General features: G+C 45.9%; 1 protein-coding gene across 1 annotated transcript in view; it reads right to left on the bottom strand.

The window, feature by feature from the left end:
• LOC308641609 (progesterone receptor-like) overlaps nt 1-17,904 on the bottom strand; it is a gene marked incomplete at both ends in the record, with an annotated part of 172,977 nt that extends 155,073 nt beyond the window's left edge. Inside the window, 4 exon segments of the mRNA XM_081280269.1 lie at nt 15,058-15,209; nt 16,281-17,252; nt 17,254-17,643; nt 17,645-17,904. Coding sequence (XP_081136395.1) covers nt 15,058-15,209; nt 16,281-17,252; nt 17,254-17,643; nt 17,645-17,904 — 1,774 coding nt within the window.
• Nucleotides 17,905-18,106: the final 202 nt, after the last annotated feature.

Below are 18,106 nucleotides of genomic sequence, written 5' to 3'. Positions count from 1 at the left end.
ATTGCCTTTTCAAAAAATCCCATGACTCTGTCATTCTGATTCAAGAGACTAAACTCTGATCATAGTTCCTAGCTTTTTCCTTTCTTTAGATGAAATTCCCTTCTCGTTAGGTGGACCCTCCAGTCTATTTCCTCCCTCTGTGCAGGCGGGAGCCAAGTGGGCTGCTAGTCCTTGTGACAAACAGCAATCCTAGCCATCTGTCCTCAGAAGCAAAGGCTTATGGTTTATACACCCAGAGAAATGGGACTGGCACCTTTTCCTGGGGTACATGAAGTTGAAGTCTGTCACTACGAGTTCCAGATCTTAGTGTTAGAAAGACTCAGACGTGTCACCTCTATCTCTAATTCTTGTGTGTACAGCCTTGCTCTTGTGGCCTTGTCTTTGTAAGTTGACTCTTTTCTTTGTGGTATGATGAGATTTTCCAAGTCAGGATCCTCAAGTAGAGAGAAGGGTGGGTACCAGACCATCCCATCTACCTTGAGGATCTCTTCTAGGCAAGTCCAAAAGAAGGGAGGATGGGTGCTAATGCTTACTGAACACCTACTATGTGCCTGGAAATCCTCCCTTCAATTCCTGTAATAACCCTGAGCTGAGGAGAATTATTACTCTTATTTCCAGAAGAGGAAAGTAAGTCAGAGTTTTTGTATTGTCTGACATGAAGTAGATGCTTAATAAATGCTTATCAACCTGAACTTAACTCTAAGCTCTTTAGAAGTGATAACATTTTTCTGAAAATGTGACGAATGGTAACTCTTATTGTCAATGTGGTTTGCTATGCTGAATGAGGTAAAAGGGATGCAGGATGATGAGGACTGAATTGGCAGCATATTCACACAGGGGAGATGGCCACTGTGTGTGTGTGTGTGTGTGTGTGTGTGTGTGTGTGTATGTGTGTGTGTGTGTGCACTCTCTGGCCCAGAGTGCAGCACCATAGCTCAAAGTGGCTGCCCAGCCAAGGACCACATTTCCTAGCTTCCCTTGTAACTAAGTGGCAATAAGGCTCTGGATTTCACTTAGGGAATTAAGGAAAACTCAGATGATGAATAAGCAGGTGTGCCTTCTTTGCTCCTTCCCCTCCCTCCCTCCCTCCCCCCGCCCCTCTCTCATGCTTCTGAAGCTCTAGTGGATGAAAGAGCCACAGGACAGGAGTCTGGGTGTCTCGATCACCCCCAGCATAAGAACTGCTGTCTGCCCCTCAGGAACACTGCCCTTGACTGATGCACAAACAAGAGATTGAGGTAAGCTCTGAAATGGCAGGATTGATTTCCTAAAGTAATTGGCATTATCCTAATATATTCAATATGATTTATCTTCTTGTGTCTCTTAGAAAGTAGACATTCAGGGGTCGGCAACCATTCACGGGGCACAAGAGGTCTCATGAAGTGTTCCCCATTTTTCTGCACCAGATTTTTCTCTTGGTCTTTTTTTTACTCCCTATCAAAAGCTATAATATTTTACTCATTTCATTTATCTTTCTGTGAGGGTAGGGGTTTTGCTGTTCTCCACCCCCTTCTCTCTGCCCTGCATTCCTGGTGATGCTTCCTCAGGCTGCTCTTTCCCGATCATATCACACTCAACCTTTAAGATACTCTCAACGTTCACCTCCTCTGGGGAGCTCTCCATGACTCCTCCTCCCCAGGCAGCATTAATGACCCTGTGTCTCCTGACAGAGTATCAGACCTGTCTTGCTGTTGCATTTTGGGCTCTCCTTTCCCCCTCACCAACTCCCTCCATGAAGCCTGCTGGGCAGGCACTGGGCCCATTGCCTTTCCACATGCTGGGTCCCTCAGACCCAGGGCAGACAAGTGGCCCAGGCATGGTGTGGGGAAGTGGCTGGAATCTAGTGCTTCCTCTGGAGTGCCACCTTGGAGGGGCTGGTGGAGCTTCTGAAAGGTTGGATAAGCAAGCTTCCAAAGTCACATCGTGCTATCTGCTGGGGGTGCCAGAGAACACAGCTGCTCCATGCCCCTTCAGAATGCAGATGAGGAAACATGAGGTAGGCAGTTCCGCTGCTGAGCTCCCTCCAGAGGCTCCTTGCCTCTAGCCAATCAAAACCAAGTCTGACAGCAGCTCCCAAGGAAGGCCCTCCATGACCCAGCTGGGCTGTGACTTGCCCTCTCTGGCCCCCTCATCCCCAACCCTTGCTCACTCAGAGCACACCTGACAGGACCCCTTGCTTTCCCTCAAACTCCCCAGGCACCTCCTGCCTCAGGACCTCTGTATGGTCCAATCTCCTTTCCTAGAGGGCTCCACTCCTCACTGCCTTTCATTCTTGGTTCAAGTGGCACCTCCTCAGTCACTTTGCTAGCCACTCTGTTTAAAATTGCCACCTGCCTCTCTGTTGACTGCCCTACCGTATACTTCCAAGTACCTCTGCGCCTACTTGATTTTTCTCTTGGTCTTTTTTTACTCCCTAACAAAAGCTATAACATTTTACTCATTTCATTTATCTTTCTGTGAGGGTAGGGGTTTTGCTGTTCATATTCCCTGTGCCCAGCACAGTCTTCAGGCAATAGAAAAGCAGTGCACAAATATTCATTAAAAAGAAGTGAGCCAGCCTGGGTTCTATTTGCTCTATTATATGCCATTTCCTCTATAATGAAAAGCTTGCTTTTTGCCTCAGTGTTAAACTTAAAAGTTATCTGCAGGATGCCTGGACCTAAAGAACCTTGGGAACCTTGGCCCAGAGGCCTGGTTCTCTCCTCCTCCACACAGATCACCAGCAGTACAAGAGGAAGCCCCTATCTCTTTGCTGGTTCTGGCAAGGAGGAGGGAAGGCCACTGGAACTTGAGAATCCATTTATCTATTAATTTATTATCTAATTAAGGCCCACAATGACAGCGCTATTTGTTCCAAAATGCCCTCAAACTAAACTAATACAGCATATGCACATTCTAGTCAATTAAATGGTTCTCCTTAATGTCTGCCTTCAGCAGCCAGTAACTGTTGCACTCCCGGGTCCAAAGCAGGGAAATGCCTTTTCACTCTATTAGGCCCCAAACAGACTAAGTGCAAGGTGGCCACCAGGGCTTTTTGGCCTAGAGTGAGAGGCAGTCATCCAGGGTCCTGGGGGAGGTGCAAGTGAGATTCTCTGTGGAGAGGACTGCTTTTCTGTTGCCATTTGAAAACCAAGTTATACCCACAGAGAAAGTGGGTTCTGAGAGAAGATGTAGAGGTAGGCAAGAGAGCCTTTATGCACTAGGCCTGCACCTTGGTCAAGGGCAGTGGATTTGCAGACAGCTGTCAGGAGGCTTGCTGCCTCCTCCTGGGCCTTGCTGTCAGACTGTGCTGAGTTCATTGCTTAACTACCATATTTGTGTGGTGTCCCCAAGAGGTTGGGAGACCTGTGAGGGCCTGAATCTCTGGGTCCTGGCAGAGGGGCACAGGAAATGTTTGTTGAACTAAACTAAACTATAAACATCTCATTAGACAGTTGGGAGAAAACATGTGTAAGGAGCTTGGCACACGGTAATGATGCTAATAAGTGCAACACCAAATATTTACTAGCTGCCATGCACTGTGTTAACACATGAACTCCTCTAAAGTACCAGAGGAGGTGGGTACCATATTTATCATTCCATTGTAGAGATGAAGAATTGAGGCAGAGCTGGGATTTAAACCCAAGCAGTTTGGCTCCAAGGCTGTGGTCAAAGCCACTGCCATGGTAAATAATTTTGCTGCAGCAGAGTGGTGCCAGGAGCCATTCTATTAGAACAGGGTTCAACTGCTTCCTGAGGCATGAGGACTGCCTGTGGCTGCCTCTTTCCATTCATACTGTGGATCACTGAAGTACAGGGAAAAGCTACTCTCCTGATTTCATAAGCAAAGAGTCATTCAGTGTGTATGTATTCTAAGAGACATCTTTATGGTCAAATCTCCCACAGAGCAAATACCTATTCAATTAAAACAACAGGCAATAAAAATCATATTGTAGCTTTCTATTAAAGTCTATTATAAGAAACAACTGAAGAAAGGAAAAGAATTCCACAATGTTTGAGAATGTGCTGTTGTCTGGCCCTATGCTTATTGCCCGAGGTACTATGGTGGATGAGAAGGACATCGCTGCTGTCCTCATGCATCTGGAAAGGAGAGGTACAGTGAATATAACCAAAATGGACACCAGAAAGGAAGGTTCCTCAGTGCTTTGAGAGACATAAATTAACAGGACAACTTGAGAGAGGATACCAAGTTGTTAGTTCAGGAAAGGTTGTCAGAAAAAGCCTTTCGAGAAGGTAAGAATTAGGTTGAGATCCAAAGGACAAGAAGGGCAGAGAATGCCAAAAGCAGATGGAAGAATAGCTCAGGAGGGGTAACAACATGTGTAAAGGCCAAAGACAAGGGTAAGCCTGATATGTCCAAGGAACCGAAAGTGTGGCGGGGTCAGCGTGCATAGGTAGGAAATGACCAAGAGCAGATCAGGCAGGGAAAAGTCCTGCAGGCAGGATAAATGCTCTGGAGTTTACTGTAGGAAAGAAGGGAAACCACAGAAGGGTTTTAAATGGGGCCATAATGATGATTCATTTTAAATCTTCCAGAGGTCTACTGTACGGAAGGCAGGAATAAGAAAAGGGAAAAGAGAAATAGAATATGGAAGCAATCCAGATGAGAGACTATGAGGACTTGAATTAGAGAGACGGATTAGGGATACACTTTTGGAGGTGGAACCGATGGTGCCTGTTGATGTTTTGGGCCTGGAAGCTGAAACAAAGGTAGAGATTGGAGGTGACAGGGGTTTCTAACTTGGGCAATGAGGCTGATCGGTTCATTCAGTAAGATGGGGAAGAGGTGGCAGGGATAGATTTGAAGTCATGATTATTTGTTCTGCTTTAGGGATGTTATATTTGAGAGACTCACTAGACATTTAAAGAGAGATGTCAATAGATATTTGGAGATTGAAGTTTGGAGTTTGGAGAAAATGTCTGAGCAGAAGATGTAAATTTGTCTCATATTTAAGGTGAAGAAAACACAAGATCACCTTGAGAGTCAGGGTTGGGGTTATTCAACAGCAGGATAGATAACACAAGAGTTAGCACCTACCAGGCCCAGGAAACGCACCTGACAGGAATTTCACAGTTAATATCATGTGTGTGAGGAAGACATTGGGGGAAGCATTTGGAAATCAGCCCCATAATGGTTTCACCAAAAGACCCCAAGGTAAGTGGGCTGGTCAAGAGCATGGTTTAGAGTCAGAAAGACTTTTTGAAGCCTTCCTTTAACATTTACCACTTACTTGCTGGTTAAACTTCTCTAAGTTTGTTTGTTTGTTTTTGTTTTATCTTCCTGAGCCTCCCTGGACAAAAGTCTCTATAAACCTATATCATAGAGTTGTGAGGGCAAGTATGGCTCCTGGCACAGGGCAAATTCCTATGAGAGCCATTACACACACACACACACACACACACACACACACACACACACACATTTAGTTGTAGTTGGACACAATATCTTTTATTTTATTTATTTATTTTATGTAGTGCTGGGGATTGAACTCCATGCTTTGCATGTACTAGGCAAGCGTTCTACTGCTGAGCCACAATGCCATCCCCCTGAGGGAGCCATTTTAATTATTAAGGTGAATGCAAAGAGCTGGTCAAGGGACCACAATGATGGAGATGAGTTACTTTCTACTCTGAGCAGAGCTGCTCACCCCTTGGTGGATCCTTTGGCCAGCTTTGGGCTCTACACACTCAGAAAGAACAAGAGCAGTCTAGACAACACCCTGTGAAGAATGGCTGAAGAAATTGCCTAGATCAAAGGAGTTGAGGCTAGATGAAGTGATGAGGTGGAGAATTAGACTCCGCTTTCATATTTTGGAAGGGTCTCACCAGAAAAGAGGAACTGGCCTTGTTTTGTGTGGTTCCAAAGACGGGGAGTAGGAGGGCAGTCATGGTGGGACAAACCACTATCGGAGACCAGGCCCAGAAATCTAGTCTATTAACAACCTTTGAATCTTCAAAAAGGGAGAAAAATAAGAACATATATTTATATTTACATAAAGAAATCCTGAAGGGATATACAAGAAACTAAAAATCTAGTTACCTGCGAGGAAAGGGATAGGTGTGCTGGGAATTGGGTAAGGAAGGAGAAGGGAAGAGGCAGAAGTAAGACTTTTTACCATAACCATTTGTATTGCTTGACTTTTGAACCAAGTGAAAATATCACATACTCAAACTATTAAATTGGAAATGTAACAGAAGCCAGCAAGCAAGTACATCCTCAAACAAGGCTTGGGCTGCCTGGGAGGCAGCACCTGTGGCACAGGCCCCACCCTGTGGGGCTTTCTAGGACCCTGGGCTTAGAAGGTCCTCATGCTCTATTTAAGGCTCTGCTGTTGCCATCTAGAAGTTCTTAATGTTTGAGCATGGAGCCCTGCATCTTCATTTTGTACCGGGTCCCATAAATAGTGTTAGCAGATCCTGCTGGGGAGGAGAGATGGTCCTTATCCTTGGAGGATGTGAACTGGGGCTAGAAAGCTGTTTGGCTGAATGCTGGGGGACAGTGTCAAGCATAGGCCCTGGGGGTGGAGAGATAGAGCCATTCTTCAAATCTGAAATAAGATCCTGGTCCCTGAATGAAGGCAGGGACCCTGGGTACAAAGTGTGCCTAACACAGGGGCCCTAAAGCTCAGATGACCACAGTACAGTTGGCCGGGCCTGATCTTGGTTTGTGCCTACTGTTCCCATGTAATTATGAGCAGTGATCCTATTCATTCAGAAAATAATTCATTTTAGTCAACAAATTACATGGCCACCCTGTCCTAAGGCTTTCTTGCCAGTAGCCAGCTCCTGGGACTGACAGGCCAGGGGGGAAAACCCTTTGTTTGGACTGTTTAAGGATCAGGGCAGCTGCCTTGTCCCAGATGCTCCACCCCCACTACACACTCATGCATGCACACGTCTGGCCTTGTTCACTAGTAAGCTGATTATTTATAATGTGGCAGAAGATAGTTTTAAGATAAGGAAATGGAACTCAGGCCTGATTGAAACAATGTGCTTATCTCCGCCTCTGGAGGAAAGAGTGGCGAGAGAGAGAGAGAGAGAGAGAGAGAGAGAGAGAGAGAGAGAGAGAGAGAGAGAGAGAGAGAGAGGGAGGGAGGGAGGGAGGGAGAGGGAGGGAGGGAGGGAGGGAGGGGGAGAGATTACTTGGAATAGGTTTACTTGCTTCCTGGAGACCTTCCCCCTCTTCTTATTTTCAAAATGGGTTTAATATGTGAAATGTGATTTAAGCCAGGCAGGGAGGGAGGAGCGAAGGTTGGTTCTCGCTCCAACCAAGCTGATCCACATGTTATTCGTTGACATTTCTTAGCCAGACTTTCAAATTAGCAGTCTTAGAACAAAAGCGCTGACAAAGATTAAGACTGTATAGCACTGGGTTTGGTGATGCAGGCCTGTAATTCCAGCTCTCAGGAGGCTGAGGCAGGAGGATCACAAGTTCGAGGCCAGTCTGGGTAACTGAGTGAGGCCCTATCACAAAATAAAATTTAGAAAAGGGCTGGGAATGTAGAGCACTTGCCTAGCATGTGTGAGGCCCCGGGCTCCATCTCGAGCACCACAAAAAAAAACAAAAAAAAAAAAACCCAAAAACCCAAATAAACAAGACCTAGAGCTGAGCTAGTACAACGTCCTCATCTCATGGAGGGGCAGGCATTTGTCCAGGGCCCTACAGTGTAAACTCTGACTCCTAGCTCCCACATCTCTTGGCTATCTTCTGAATATTTCCTTATTCTATGGGAATAGCTTGGATCTTGCCCATGAGAAAGGATAGCAAAGAATAAAAAATGACAAAATCATAGAATTTGCAGGGAAATGGATGGCACTAGAGCAAATTATGCTTAGTGAAGCTAGCCAATCCCTAAAAAACAAATACCAAATGTCTTCTTTGATATAATGAGAGCAACTATGAACAGAGCAGGGAGGAAGAGCATGAAGAAAAGATTAACATTAAACAGAGACATGAGATGGGAGGGAAAGAGAGGGAAAAGGGAAATTGCATGGAAATGAAGGGAGACCCTCATTGCTATACAAAATTACATATAAGAGGTTGTGAGGGGAATGGGAAAATAAACAAGGAGAGAAATGAATTACAGTAGATGGGGTAGAGAGAGAAGATGGGAGGGGAGGGGAGGGGGATAGTGGGGGATAGGAAAGGTAGCAGAATACAACAATTACTAATAGGGCATTATGTAAAATTGTGGATGTGTAACCGACGTGATTCTGCAATCTGCATTTGGGGTAAAATTGGGGGTTCATAACCCACTTCAATCTAATGTATGAAATATGATATGTCAAGAGCTTTGTAATGTTGTGAACAACCAATAAAAAAAATTAAAAAAAAAAGAAAGGATAGCAAAGACTGCTAGAAAAAAAAAAAGTAAAAAATATAGTGGCATTTTCTGAATGGCTGACCTCCCCTGCATACTTCTGTGCCTCTGTGGATGCATCTGCCATCTGAAATGCCACTGCTGGCTTGTGCTGAAGAGAGAATTACTCCAAGGGCTGGACCCACCACTAGGTCCCCAGGGCTGACCCAGAGTCATGCAGAGGAAGACAGCATGGTAGAAAGAAGGATGAAAGTTTGTGAAGCAGTTGGGCCACACTGCACTGAGATCACACTGAAATGCTGTTCTCTCACTTCTTTGAGGATGAGGGGCTGTCAGCAGGGCTCCCCGAGTGGAACAGCCCATCCCCTCCAAAGCCCAACTCCTGTACCTCTGACTCCTCCTGGGAGCCATTCCTCCTCAGGTAACCACAGCAGCTGACTCTGCTGGAACAGGCAGAATCACTGCCTCTACTTTTCAAATTCCCATTTGACTGTTGCCTCTTCCAGAAAGTTCTCCTTTACATTGTTCTCAAATCACTTTTATTTTTTTGCCCATTCTCACGTCATTTTTTCAAACTTATTCATCACCCACTGTGCACTGTGTTCCGTACTAGGTACAGGAGCTGAGAATTCACCGACAAGGTGCTCTCATTTCCCTCGAGTTCACAGTCTTGGGAGTGGGCTATTGAGGAGGTTGGGATAGATACACCATGAGAATATGAGATTGAAGGGAAGCACTGAGAGCCGAGGGACATCAAGGGACCCTCCCCAAGCCAGGGTTCCTTGGAGAAGTGAAGACAGCTGCATCTTGAAAGATGAGCCTGGAGGAACTGGGGAGTGGGGTGTAAAGGTGAGAGGTAAAGACAGATTCGGAGACCTCAGGGCACATGAGCACCTGGTATTCTATGGCCATCGATTTCCTACCACCCTGCCAGCCTTTTAGCTTGGTGGGGACTGCCATGACTCATTCATCTTTTCCCACCCCCATAGCCCACCTCCTTTTGCCAGAACTCAACCCTTCTTTGTTAAATAGATCAACCAGGGCCAGCATGTAGGATAGAACAAAGCTTTCTATTCTCTAGGCACAGACAGCAGTTTCGTTACTGATCCCGAGGATTCAAGAGGACCCCCTTGCTAGACAGCAGGGAAGCGGGGTCTCTCTCCCAGGCCCAACTACCAATCTACACTACAGCAAGACTGAACACTAATTTTGCAGACGTAAAAAGTACTATTAGAAATTTCTTCCCTAATGTTGAGCTCATGTTGCTAATTCTGTTTTAATATTAACGATCTCATTTGGCAATTATATTTCAATAATGAAAAGGTTATCTCTACTGTAAGATAAATAATGAGGAAGGCTCACTGCTTCGACTTGATCATTTGAATTTATGTGTCATTGGAACTGTATTCTCAATTATGACCCAACAAACTGATTAAATATCAGCCAAGCATGAACAATAGCTCGCAGCTCAGATGGCTCCTCCTCACCCAACCCTGAAAGCATTTAAACCTTGGAATATAAATGGGGATGATTCCAGGCATGAAAATGACAAAAATCTTGTAGTTTGGATCCTGTTGTCTACCGTTACTGACAATGTTCAAATCATTTGGGGCTTATTTCTTTTCTAAGATCAAGGATCTATAGAGAAAGGCATTTCTCAGCTGGGCACAGGAATCACAGGGTCAGAGGGCTCTTCCTCCTCAACTTCTTATTTCAGTTCAACCAGCATCACTAGGCATCTACTCCATGACACACCTGAAGCTAGACCTCAGGCCCCAAAGAGAATTCCTCAGGGGAGGAGAAAGAACTATTTCTGACATTTTGCTTTCTCATCTAAATTCCCTGTAGCTGCACACCTTATGCATGGTAGAGCATTAACTCCTATTTCTGTCTCATTTACTATTCTACAAGTGCCTCAAATGTAGAGGATGTGTCTTAATCATCTTTGTGTCCCTGCTGCACCAACCCAGAGCCAAGCACAGGATACATTCTCACCTAGTGTTGGGTGAATGTTAACAAATCACCTGAAATTTTATACACACTAGTTTATTGGATCCCACAACAGCCCCCCAAATGGCCTTTTCTTTTACAAAGCTCTTGTCACAAATGTGTTTCCAAGTCTCCTTCCCAGAACAGAAGCATCTGAAGGCAGGGGCCAATCATGATTCATTTGCTCACAGACCCTTGACAAACTTGAGGGGAGTGGAAGGCCATGCTTTCTACAGCTGTTCTTCTTATAGCAAGGATGAGTGTCCTGTTTTTTTGGGCCCTCCAGGAGCAAAACCTGAAAACAGGTGCAAGTACTATCTGAGAGAAAAATAAATATGGGAGAAGGAGTGGGGATATATGATGGGAAGGGAAAAACAACCAATTGTGAATATGTTTGCAGTATTATCCTACCTGAAAAAAGTGCAGGAACTGGGGGATTTCAATACCAACGCCTGTCAATCATTGGCTGAGGGATGCTCCCAGGGGAAGTTCATTTCTTGTCATGTCTGATCTGCCCCATGTGTGGGCAAAGCCAGCTTCAGAGGCCAGGAAAGCCACAAAGGGAAAAAAAGTAGAATCAGAAGAGGGGCTGGTATCCTGCCATTGACAGAGGGTATAGTCGGGGTGTCCACTGCAGCAGTTCCACATGAGGGGAATTATGGTCACGTGATGACATGGAACCCTTCAGAACACCCAAAGGGGAAGTGTGGGCTTTGGACACTCATCATATATCTGCAGGTTAGGACCAGAGGATGTCTAAGGTTCTCTACAGGAGGATGCTATGATGCCATGTGTTATGTTGGCTTTTAAGGTTCAAAACAACCTCAGAAGAAAATTCCTTTGTCTTTGGGTTGAGCAAGTAAAAGATCCAGTAATTTTTGTGTGGGGCATGAGGTACTTAGCAGGTGATATCTAGAAGGTGTGGCTCCATTCTTCTTAAATGGAAGCAAATCTATTGAGAACCAGAGGGACATTGATGGTGATATAACCAACCGTGATGGAGATGGACAGGTTGGAGCCCTAACTTAAGGTGTTGGGTGGTATAATCACTGTGTGGGCCTTCATCAAATCAATGGACACTTTGCCACTCACTTATTTTGTGTTAGGCACTGTATTGTACTCTGCACACACATTAATTTAGATCATTTAATTTTATGGCATCCCTAGAAGATGCTGTAAAAATATTTTGCAAATGAAGACACCAAGGCCCAGAGAGGCCCAATAGTAAACCCAGAAGTAAGGTGGGAATGTGAGTCTGTCCTCATTCTGCAACCCCACAGTTCCCTTCTCTATAGCTGATCATCCAAAGACCTTCAAAGCATGTGTCACTGGTCTCAGCTTCGCAGTAAACAGCCCCAGCAAAGGATCTCTGTGCTGATTTGTGATTAAAGGCAAACAAGATAATCAGTCCCGGGACTAGAGGGAGAGTAGTCTTTGCTCCCATACATTCCTCCATTCACACAGCCCTGGAAACCTTTCAAGGTGGCGGTGGCTGAAGCAATTACTCTGCAGACTGCAGAATAAAGGGTCCTGTCTGGAAATGTGATTATTTCAGAATAAAAGGTTTCTAACAGACACACACACAAAAGATAGCATTTCGTCTTTCTGAAAGTGATATTCCCAATAAAGACAAAGATTAGCTTTGATCAAAGTCCATACAGCTTTGTAAAAAATGATGGAGATGATGAAAACCGTGAAGAGGAAGGGAATGATAATGTTGGGTAAGGCTAATGGCATAGTCATGATGAAGACATTGAGACGGTGATGATGAAGATAATGGTGATGATGATGATGATGAGCGGAGAAGCAACTACCATTTCCTAAGCACCTAAGGTCAGTTGCTATGCTGGCATTTTATATATATTATCTATGATTATCACAATAACTGTAAGATGGGGATTAGCGTCTCCATTTAGCACCCGAAGAAACAAGCATAGAGAAGTGATGTCACAACCCTAGGCCTGGAAAGGGATGGCTAGAGATTACTGCTTGAATTATTACTCCACATGCCTATAACCATGAACCTAACAAACTCCAATTACTCTTTCATTTTTATCACTTCTTTTTAAAATCAATTCATTTCTTCAATAGATGTTTACTTAGTTGCAGGTAAACCTAGTGTAGCCGCCAGTCTCTTCTAATTCCCGTATGTCAAGAAAATGCCTTCATCCTCTCATTAGGGATAAATGAAAATGAGGGTGAATTACATTCAAATCAAGATTTATCACAATGAATGTTCTACAACTAGTGTGAAAAGAACTATTAATGATTTTTCAGCTCCTATAAGCTAATGCCAATTATCTGCTTCACTGTTAATTAATGTGGCAGCAAAAAGCTGCTCAGTAGTAACTGGTTGAAAGGGGAAGGGCTGCCCAGCACGGGCTGCTGTGTCCTAGAGGGCCCAGTGACCAGGATGGGTGGATACAGGAGGAGCTCTTGAAGGTGCACAGTAACATCTGGGGGACAAACATGGATGAAGATTTGGGCAGTACTTATTGAATGGCTGTTCCCTAGGGTGGCTTGATGGGCCTACTCAAGAGTCTTTGTTGGATATTGCATCCTGAACAACGGCATGATGAAATGAGCATTAAGCATTATTCTAACATTTTACACTTTAGGGAAGTTAAATGACTTCTTTAAACCAGGAATTAATATTTGACTATGACTGTCTGTGAGTTTCATAAGTTTACCTAAGAGTAGCTATAAACAGAGATACCTTCCCCACCCCCTATATAGCAGGAGGAGAGAAATGATGAGGAACTTGGTAAAGGCCCAGGACAGGCATCTGGCTTCTAAGCCCAGTTCTCGTTCTCTCTCTCTCTCTCTCTCTCTCTCTCTCTCTCTCTCTCTCTTTTGGGGGGGGGGGTGCTGGGGATCAAACCCAAGGCCTTGCTGGGCAAGTGTTCCTCCATTAAGCCATAGCCTCGGCCCTTGGCCCTGTTCTATCACTAACTTAGACTATTCACTTGCTTACAGCATCTCTGTTCTCTGCACCCAGGATCTGCTATGATCTGAATGTGTGTCCCCAAATTCATGTATTGAAAATTAAATGCACAGTATAATGGCATGAGTGGGTGGGGCTCTGTGGGAGGTGTTTAGGTCATGAGGGATCTACCCCTATGGATAGATTAATGCCATTATTAAAAGGCTTGGTGGAGGGAGTTGGGCCATTTCTGCCTTCTGTTCCTTCCCTCCAGAGGAGTGTTCAGATGCCACTTTAGAAGCACAGAGCAGCACAGACAGAGGTAGGATCTTTACCCAGGAAGCTGGTGAAGCTGGTCTATGTGGTTTCTCAGGTCTTTCAGCCTCCCTTGACTTCTCAGCGTCTGGTTTTCAGATTGCTTACCTACTCTTTACTCATCTGACCATAGAACAATCCCAGGACAGAGAGAGGCAGAATGGGGTGGGGGATCTATGTAGCTTAAACGAAAAGACTTATGATAGCCTAAAGCTCTTCACAACCAAGAAAACACATCTTGGGAGTAAACAGGTAATTCAATGGAAAAGTCAGATTTAATATAGAAAACCAGTTTAAATCCTAAAATCAGAGATATTGCCTTGTATTCTCTCATTTCCTGCCTAGATCATCTGTGTAAAGATTTCTATCCAATAAGAAGGTGAGCAGCTTGAGGCAGGGATCACAGCTTTTGCAACCTCCATAGACCCTATTATAGCCCTATGAATGGAAAAGTTTTGATAAATACTATTGTTTGAATTATTGCAAAAATTAATTGGTATGGGACCTTTATGTATTACCATAGAGGTCACCATGAACAACATCAAGAACACTACCCTCATAGTTTATGGAAGGAAACAGGAACTTAGTGAATAGCTTGGCCAAGGGCTACATACTAGGAAGCAATGGATCTAGGGCTGACACCAGGCCTCCTGATTCCCAGGCCAGAGCTCTTGTCACCAGTTTCAATTCCACCCTTGGAAGAGAGATGAGGTTGTCAGGAACTGCCTCTCCTGAAGACAGCAGCACTCCCTGGAAAAACCTGCAGGGGGCAGCATTACAGAATAGTCACAGATCCTTTGGGAACCCCTGGAGGGATCAGAGTCAGGGACCATGAGTGGGTATACGCCTAGTACTTTTTGCAGTTCAAACAATTCCCAGTTCTTGCTATAAAATTTGGTTATTTGTGTGTCCTTCTGTCCCTCACATTCATATGTGAGGTATGGGCCACATTCATGTTTATTTCTCCCACCACCAATACCCAGGGCTATCTGGCATACCATTGCTATGAATGAACGAATGAGGGAATGAATGAGTGAGTGATTCAGTCAGAGGGGAATATCTAAATGTTTTCAAATAACAGGTGTGGACTCTCAGGCCTAAGAACCCTAACTGTGCTGTGCTTTTTCATAGATAATGATAATCAACATCTCCCTAGTTCCATTAAGTTTTGTAAACACTTCCAAAGGGCTAGGAAATGTGGGTAGATGTATTAAAAACACCATTAAAACCAAGCTGTCCTGAAAACTAGTTATTGAACAATAGTAGCACTGGCCTCAAGATTATGATGACTCATGTCTTCTATTGAAAGTGTTAATCAAAGAGTATGAAATTATAATATCCAATCATATTCACTACTGAGTATTATAGTAAAAATGTATTATTGAAATATCATCATATATTTTAAGTTATATAAAAATATCACTATTTCTTAGAAGCAAGGGATAATTACAAAGATGGTCTCCATTGACAATTAAGTCAATAATAAAGAATCAGGAAAAAGAAGCCTACCTTCCATTGCCCTTTTAAAGAAGACCTTGCAGCTCCCACAGGTAAGGACACCATAATGGCAACCTGATGCTTCATCCCCACAGATTAAACAAATCTTCTGAGGTAGTGATTCAAAGTTGTACTGTGGGCTCTGGCTTGCTTCTGAATCTGGCCTTGAAATGCAAAACAAAATACTCCATTTATTTTTTGTTGTACTGCTATCTGATACTAAATGTTTTTAAAACCAGTATTGATGAGGTTAAAGGGGATTTTAAAATATAACACCATTATCCACACTTGAAAGACATGCAAACTAAATATGATATAATAGACTCACTATAATTAGATTCACTAAACTTGCAAATTATTGACCATTCATCAGTAGTACCAACCTCAAAGAATGATAGTGTATCAATTTATGTTTAGGAAAGCTAAACTCGATTAGTTAAACAGAAATCTTTCTACAGAACTCCTTTTCTATATAAGGAGCAATTTAGTTTCTGACAAAATAAAATGTTATACCCTTCCTGTATGCTGTGTAACAATAAACATGTTTGACTTTAAGTGTTCAACAGAACTTAGCGATGCTTTTGCTTAAAGTTTTGAAAACTTAACTCTGTAAGTGTGTGTATACATGTGTGAGCCAGCAAACACATAGATACAAGTATTGTTCAAGACATTCACACTGTTTTGCTTATTTGCAGCAGGAAAGTCTACAAACCAAGGATTCTTTTTCTTATACCTTCCTTCAGTGTATAAATAAAAATGTTCTTGAAAACATAGTAGAGAATCCTAAACACTATTAGAGTGTTGTGCACTGTAATGATTGACATATAAATACACAATTAAAACATTAGGCTTATAATTAATTTTCATTTTGAGATTCATATGAAAATTGAGCCTTTAACGTGTACAAATCCCTAAGGTGTTTCTGCTTTGGGTTCTGGCCAGCCACTCTTCAAGTCCCACCCCTCCCAGGGAAACTGCCTTAGCTCTTCTCCAGTAAACACAATGCCAGTAATGGTCCTTCTTCCCTCCAAATGGCATATTTTGTGCCCCTTTGTGTCCCCAAAAGAGTAATGAGAAGAGTAAGACAAACTGCCCTTGTGCCAGGTCCCTGTTGCCCACCCCCTCGAAGCCACCCAGGGGGAAGGGAGCCCTATGCTGCCAAAGGGAGGCTGGCAGTGTTAAGCCACCAAGAGCGCTACTTTGCGAACATGCCAGGCGCAGCGCAAGGCCCTCACCTCAGGTAGTTGAGATACGGTGGGTAGACCTGTGGCAGGCCTTCCTTAAGCACTGTGGTCTGGTAGCCAAGCTGCGGCAGCCCGTTGAGGCCCAGCGGAGGGTAGAGCGCAGGTGGCGGCCCTGTGGCGGTAGCAGAGGCGGAGGTGGAGGGCAAGCCCTCTCTTGGGAGTAGGCAGGCGCCAGCGGCTGGAGGCTTACAGGGCAATGGAGCAAATGGGCCCTGCTGGGGCGGCGCGCCCTCTGCTTTATACAGGATGCACTCCAGGGTCGACCCCGAGGAGGACGCGGACGAGACTGTGGCACTGGCAGATGTGCCCACCACCGCGGCTTCCCCGGGTTTGGATGAGGGAGCTCGCGGCGGCGGCGCCAGTGGGAAATCCGGAAAGGTGGCAGAGTTGGCACTGGCCACTAGGTACCGACGCGGGGAGCGCACGGCGGCCTCCGCGCCTTCCTCTTCCTCCTTGATCTTCAGGGCTGGAGGCTGGAAGTCGCCATAGAGAGGGAATGTGTCATCTTTGGGTTCGGAGTCCGGCGGGTATGTGCAGTCAGGGAAGTCACCGCATGGAACCGGAGTGGACGAGGCCGAGGGCGAGTCCCGCGGCGGGGCAAAGGCACTGGGAGCCGCGGCCCCGCTGTCGTAACTCTCCCCTTCCAGCAGCTGCCGGGTTCGGGCGGCCAGGATGGCATGGTTGAGGGGCAGGATAGGCACGTGGATAAAATCCACCACTGTGGTGGCCAGCGGGGAGCGCCCGGGCGTCACCGGCGCATCTTGCTCTGCCAAGGCGACTCTAGGCGCTGAAAAGCGGGAATCTTCCTTCGGAACAAGGGTGACGCCTCCTGCAGCCGCTCCAGGCGCGCTGGGTGCGACTCCTCCTCCGGCCGCTGTGCCTCCCAGAGCCCGAGGTTTGCCCTTCAGAAGTGGACCGGTGGAGCTCTCGGACTCGGGGCCATCCTCCTCCACCACCTCCAGCTAGCTGCGGAGATGGCTTCACTGAGGCCCCGGGCCAATGGGGACTTCCAGAGGTCGGGAGCAGCAACTGCCGGGACGGTGACAGGCCCCTAGGCAGCACCTTATGGACTGTTCCTGTCCCAGAGGAGCAGTCTCCAGACTTGCTCTCAGGCCGGCTCATGAGCGGGGCCAATACCCCCTTTGTACCGGAGGCACTACGGGGGTCCTCGGGGAGTTCTGGGCCAAATAGAAAACAAGGGCTGGTGGCCTCGCAAGTGGGAGGGCTGGCTTGGCTCTGCCCGGGCCCCGAGGGCGCCAGAAGCGTGTCCAAAACACTGTCCAGCAGCCCGCTGTCCTTTTCTGGGACTCTAGAGTTGCAGTTTCCTGTACCCCTTGTGGCTTCAACTCCCTTACGCGCCCTCCACCTCTGACGGCGACTGCTGATCCAGCGTCTTTCGGTCTGGGGGATCCTGACCCTGGCACGACCTAGGGTAGAGCAGACCTTCCAGGGAGATGGGTATGGCCGAAACTACAGGCGAAGTGTCTGAAGTCTGGGTTCCCTGGAACGGGCCAGCGTCCGGACGACCCAGCAGGGGGGATTGGACCTCGGTGGGCGAGGGCGCACAGCCCGCTGCGTGGGGAGCCCGGGGATTCTTTGCCTTTAGCTCAGTCATGACGACCTGAACTCCCCTTTTCTCCACCCCTGTCTTTAGGGAGGAGGGAAAGGGGAAAGAGGAGGGGGTGTCGGTAATATAGGGGCAGAGGGAGGAGAAAATGGGTGTCAATTTGGCTGGATTGGGGTGAGGGGGATCTCCACCTCCTGAGTCTGGAGGGGCGGCGCTGGTCAGCTCCTGCCCTGGCCTTCCATCCTGTGGT

The sequence above is a fragment of the Spermophilus citellus genome (assembly GCF_964194105.1).
Source record: "Spermophilus citellus genome assembly, chromosome: 2".
NCBI lineage: Eukaryota > Metazoa > Chordata > Mammalia > Rodentia > Sciuridae > Spermophilus > Spermophilus citellus.
The sequence above is the reverse complement of the archived record's forward strand: the minus strand, read 5'-3'. Positions and strand labels throughout refer to the sequence as shown.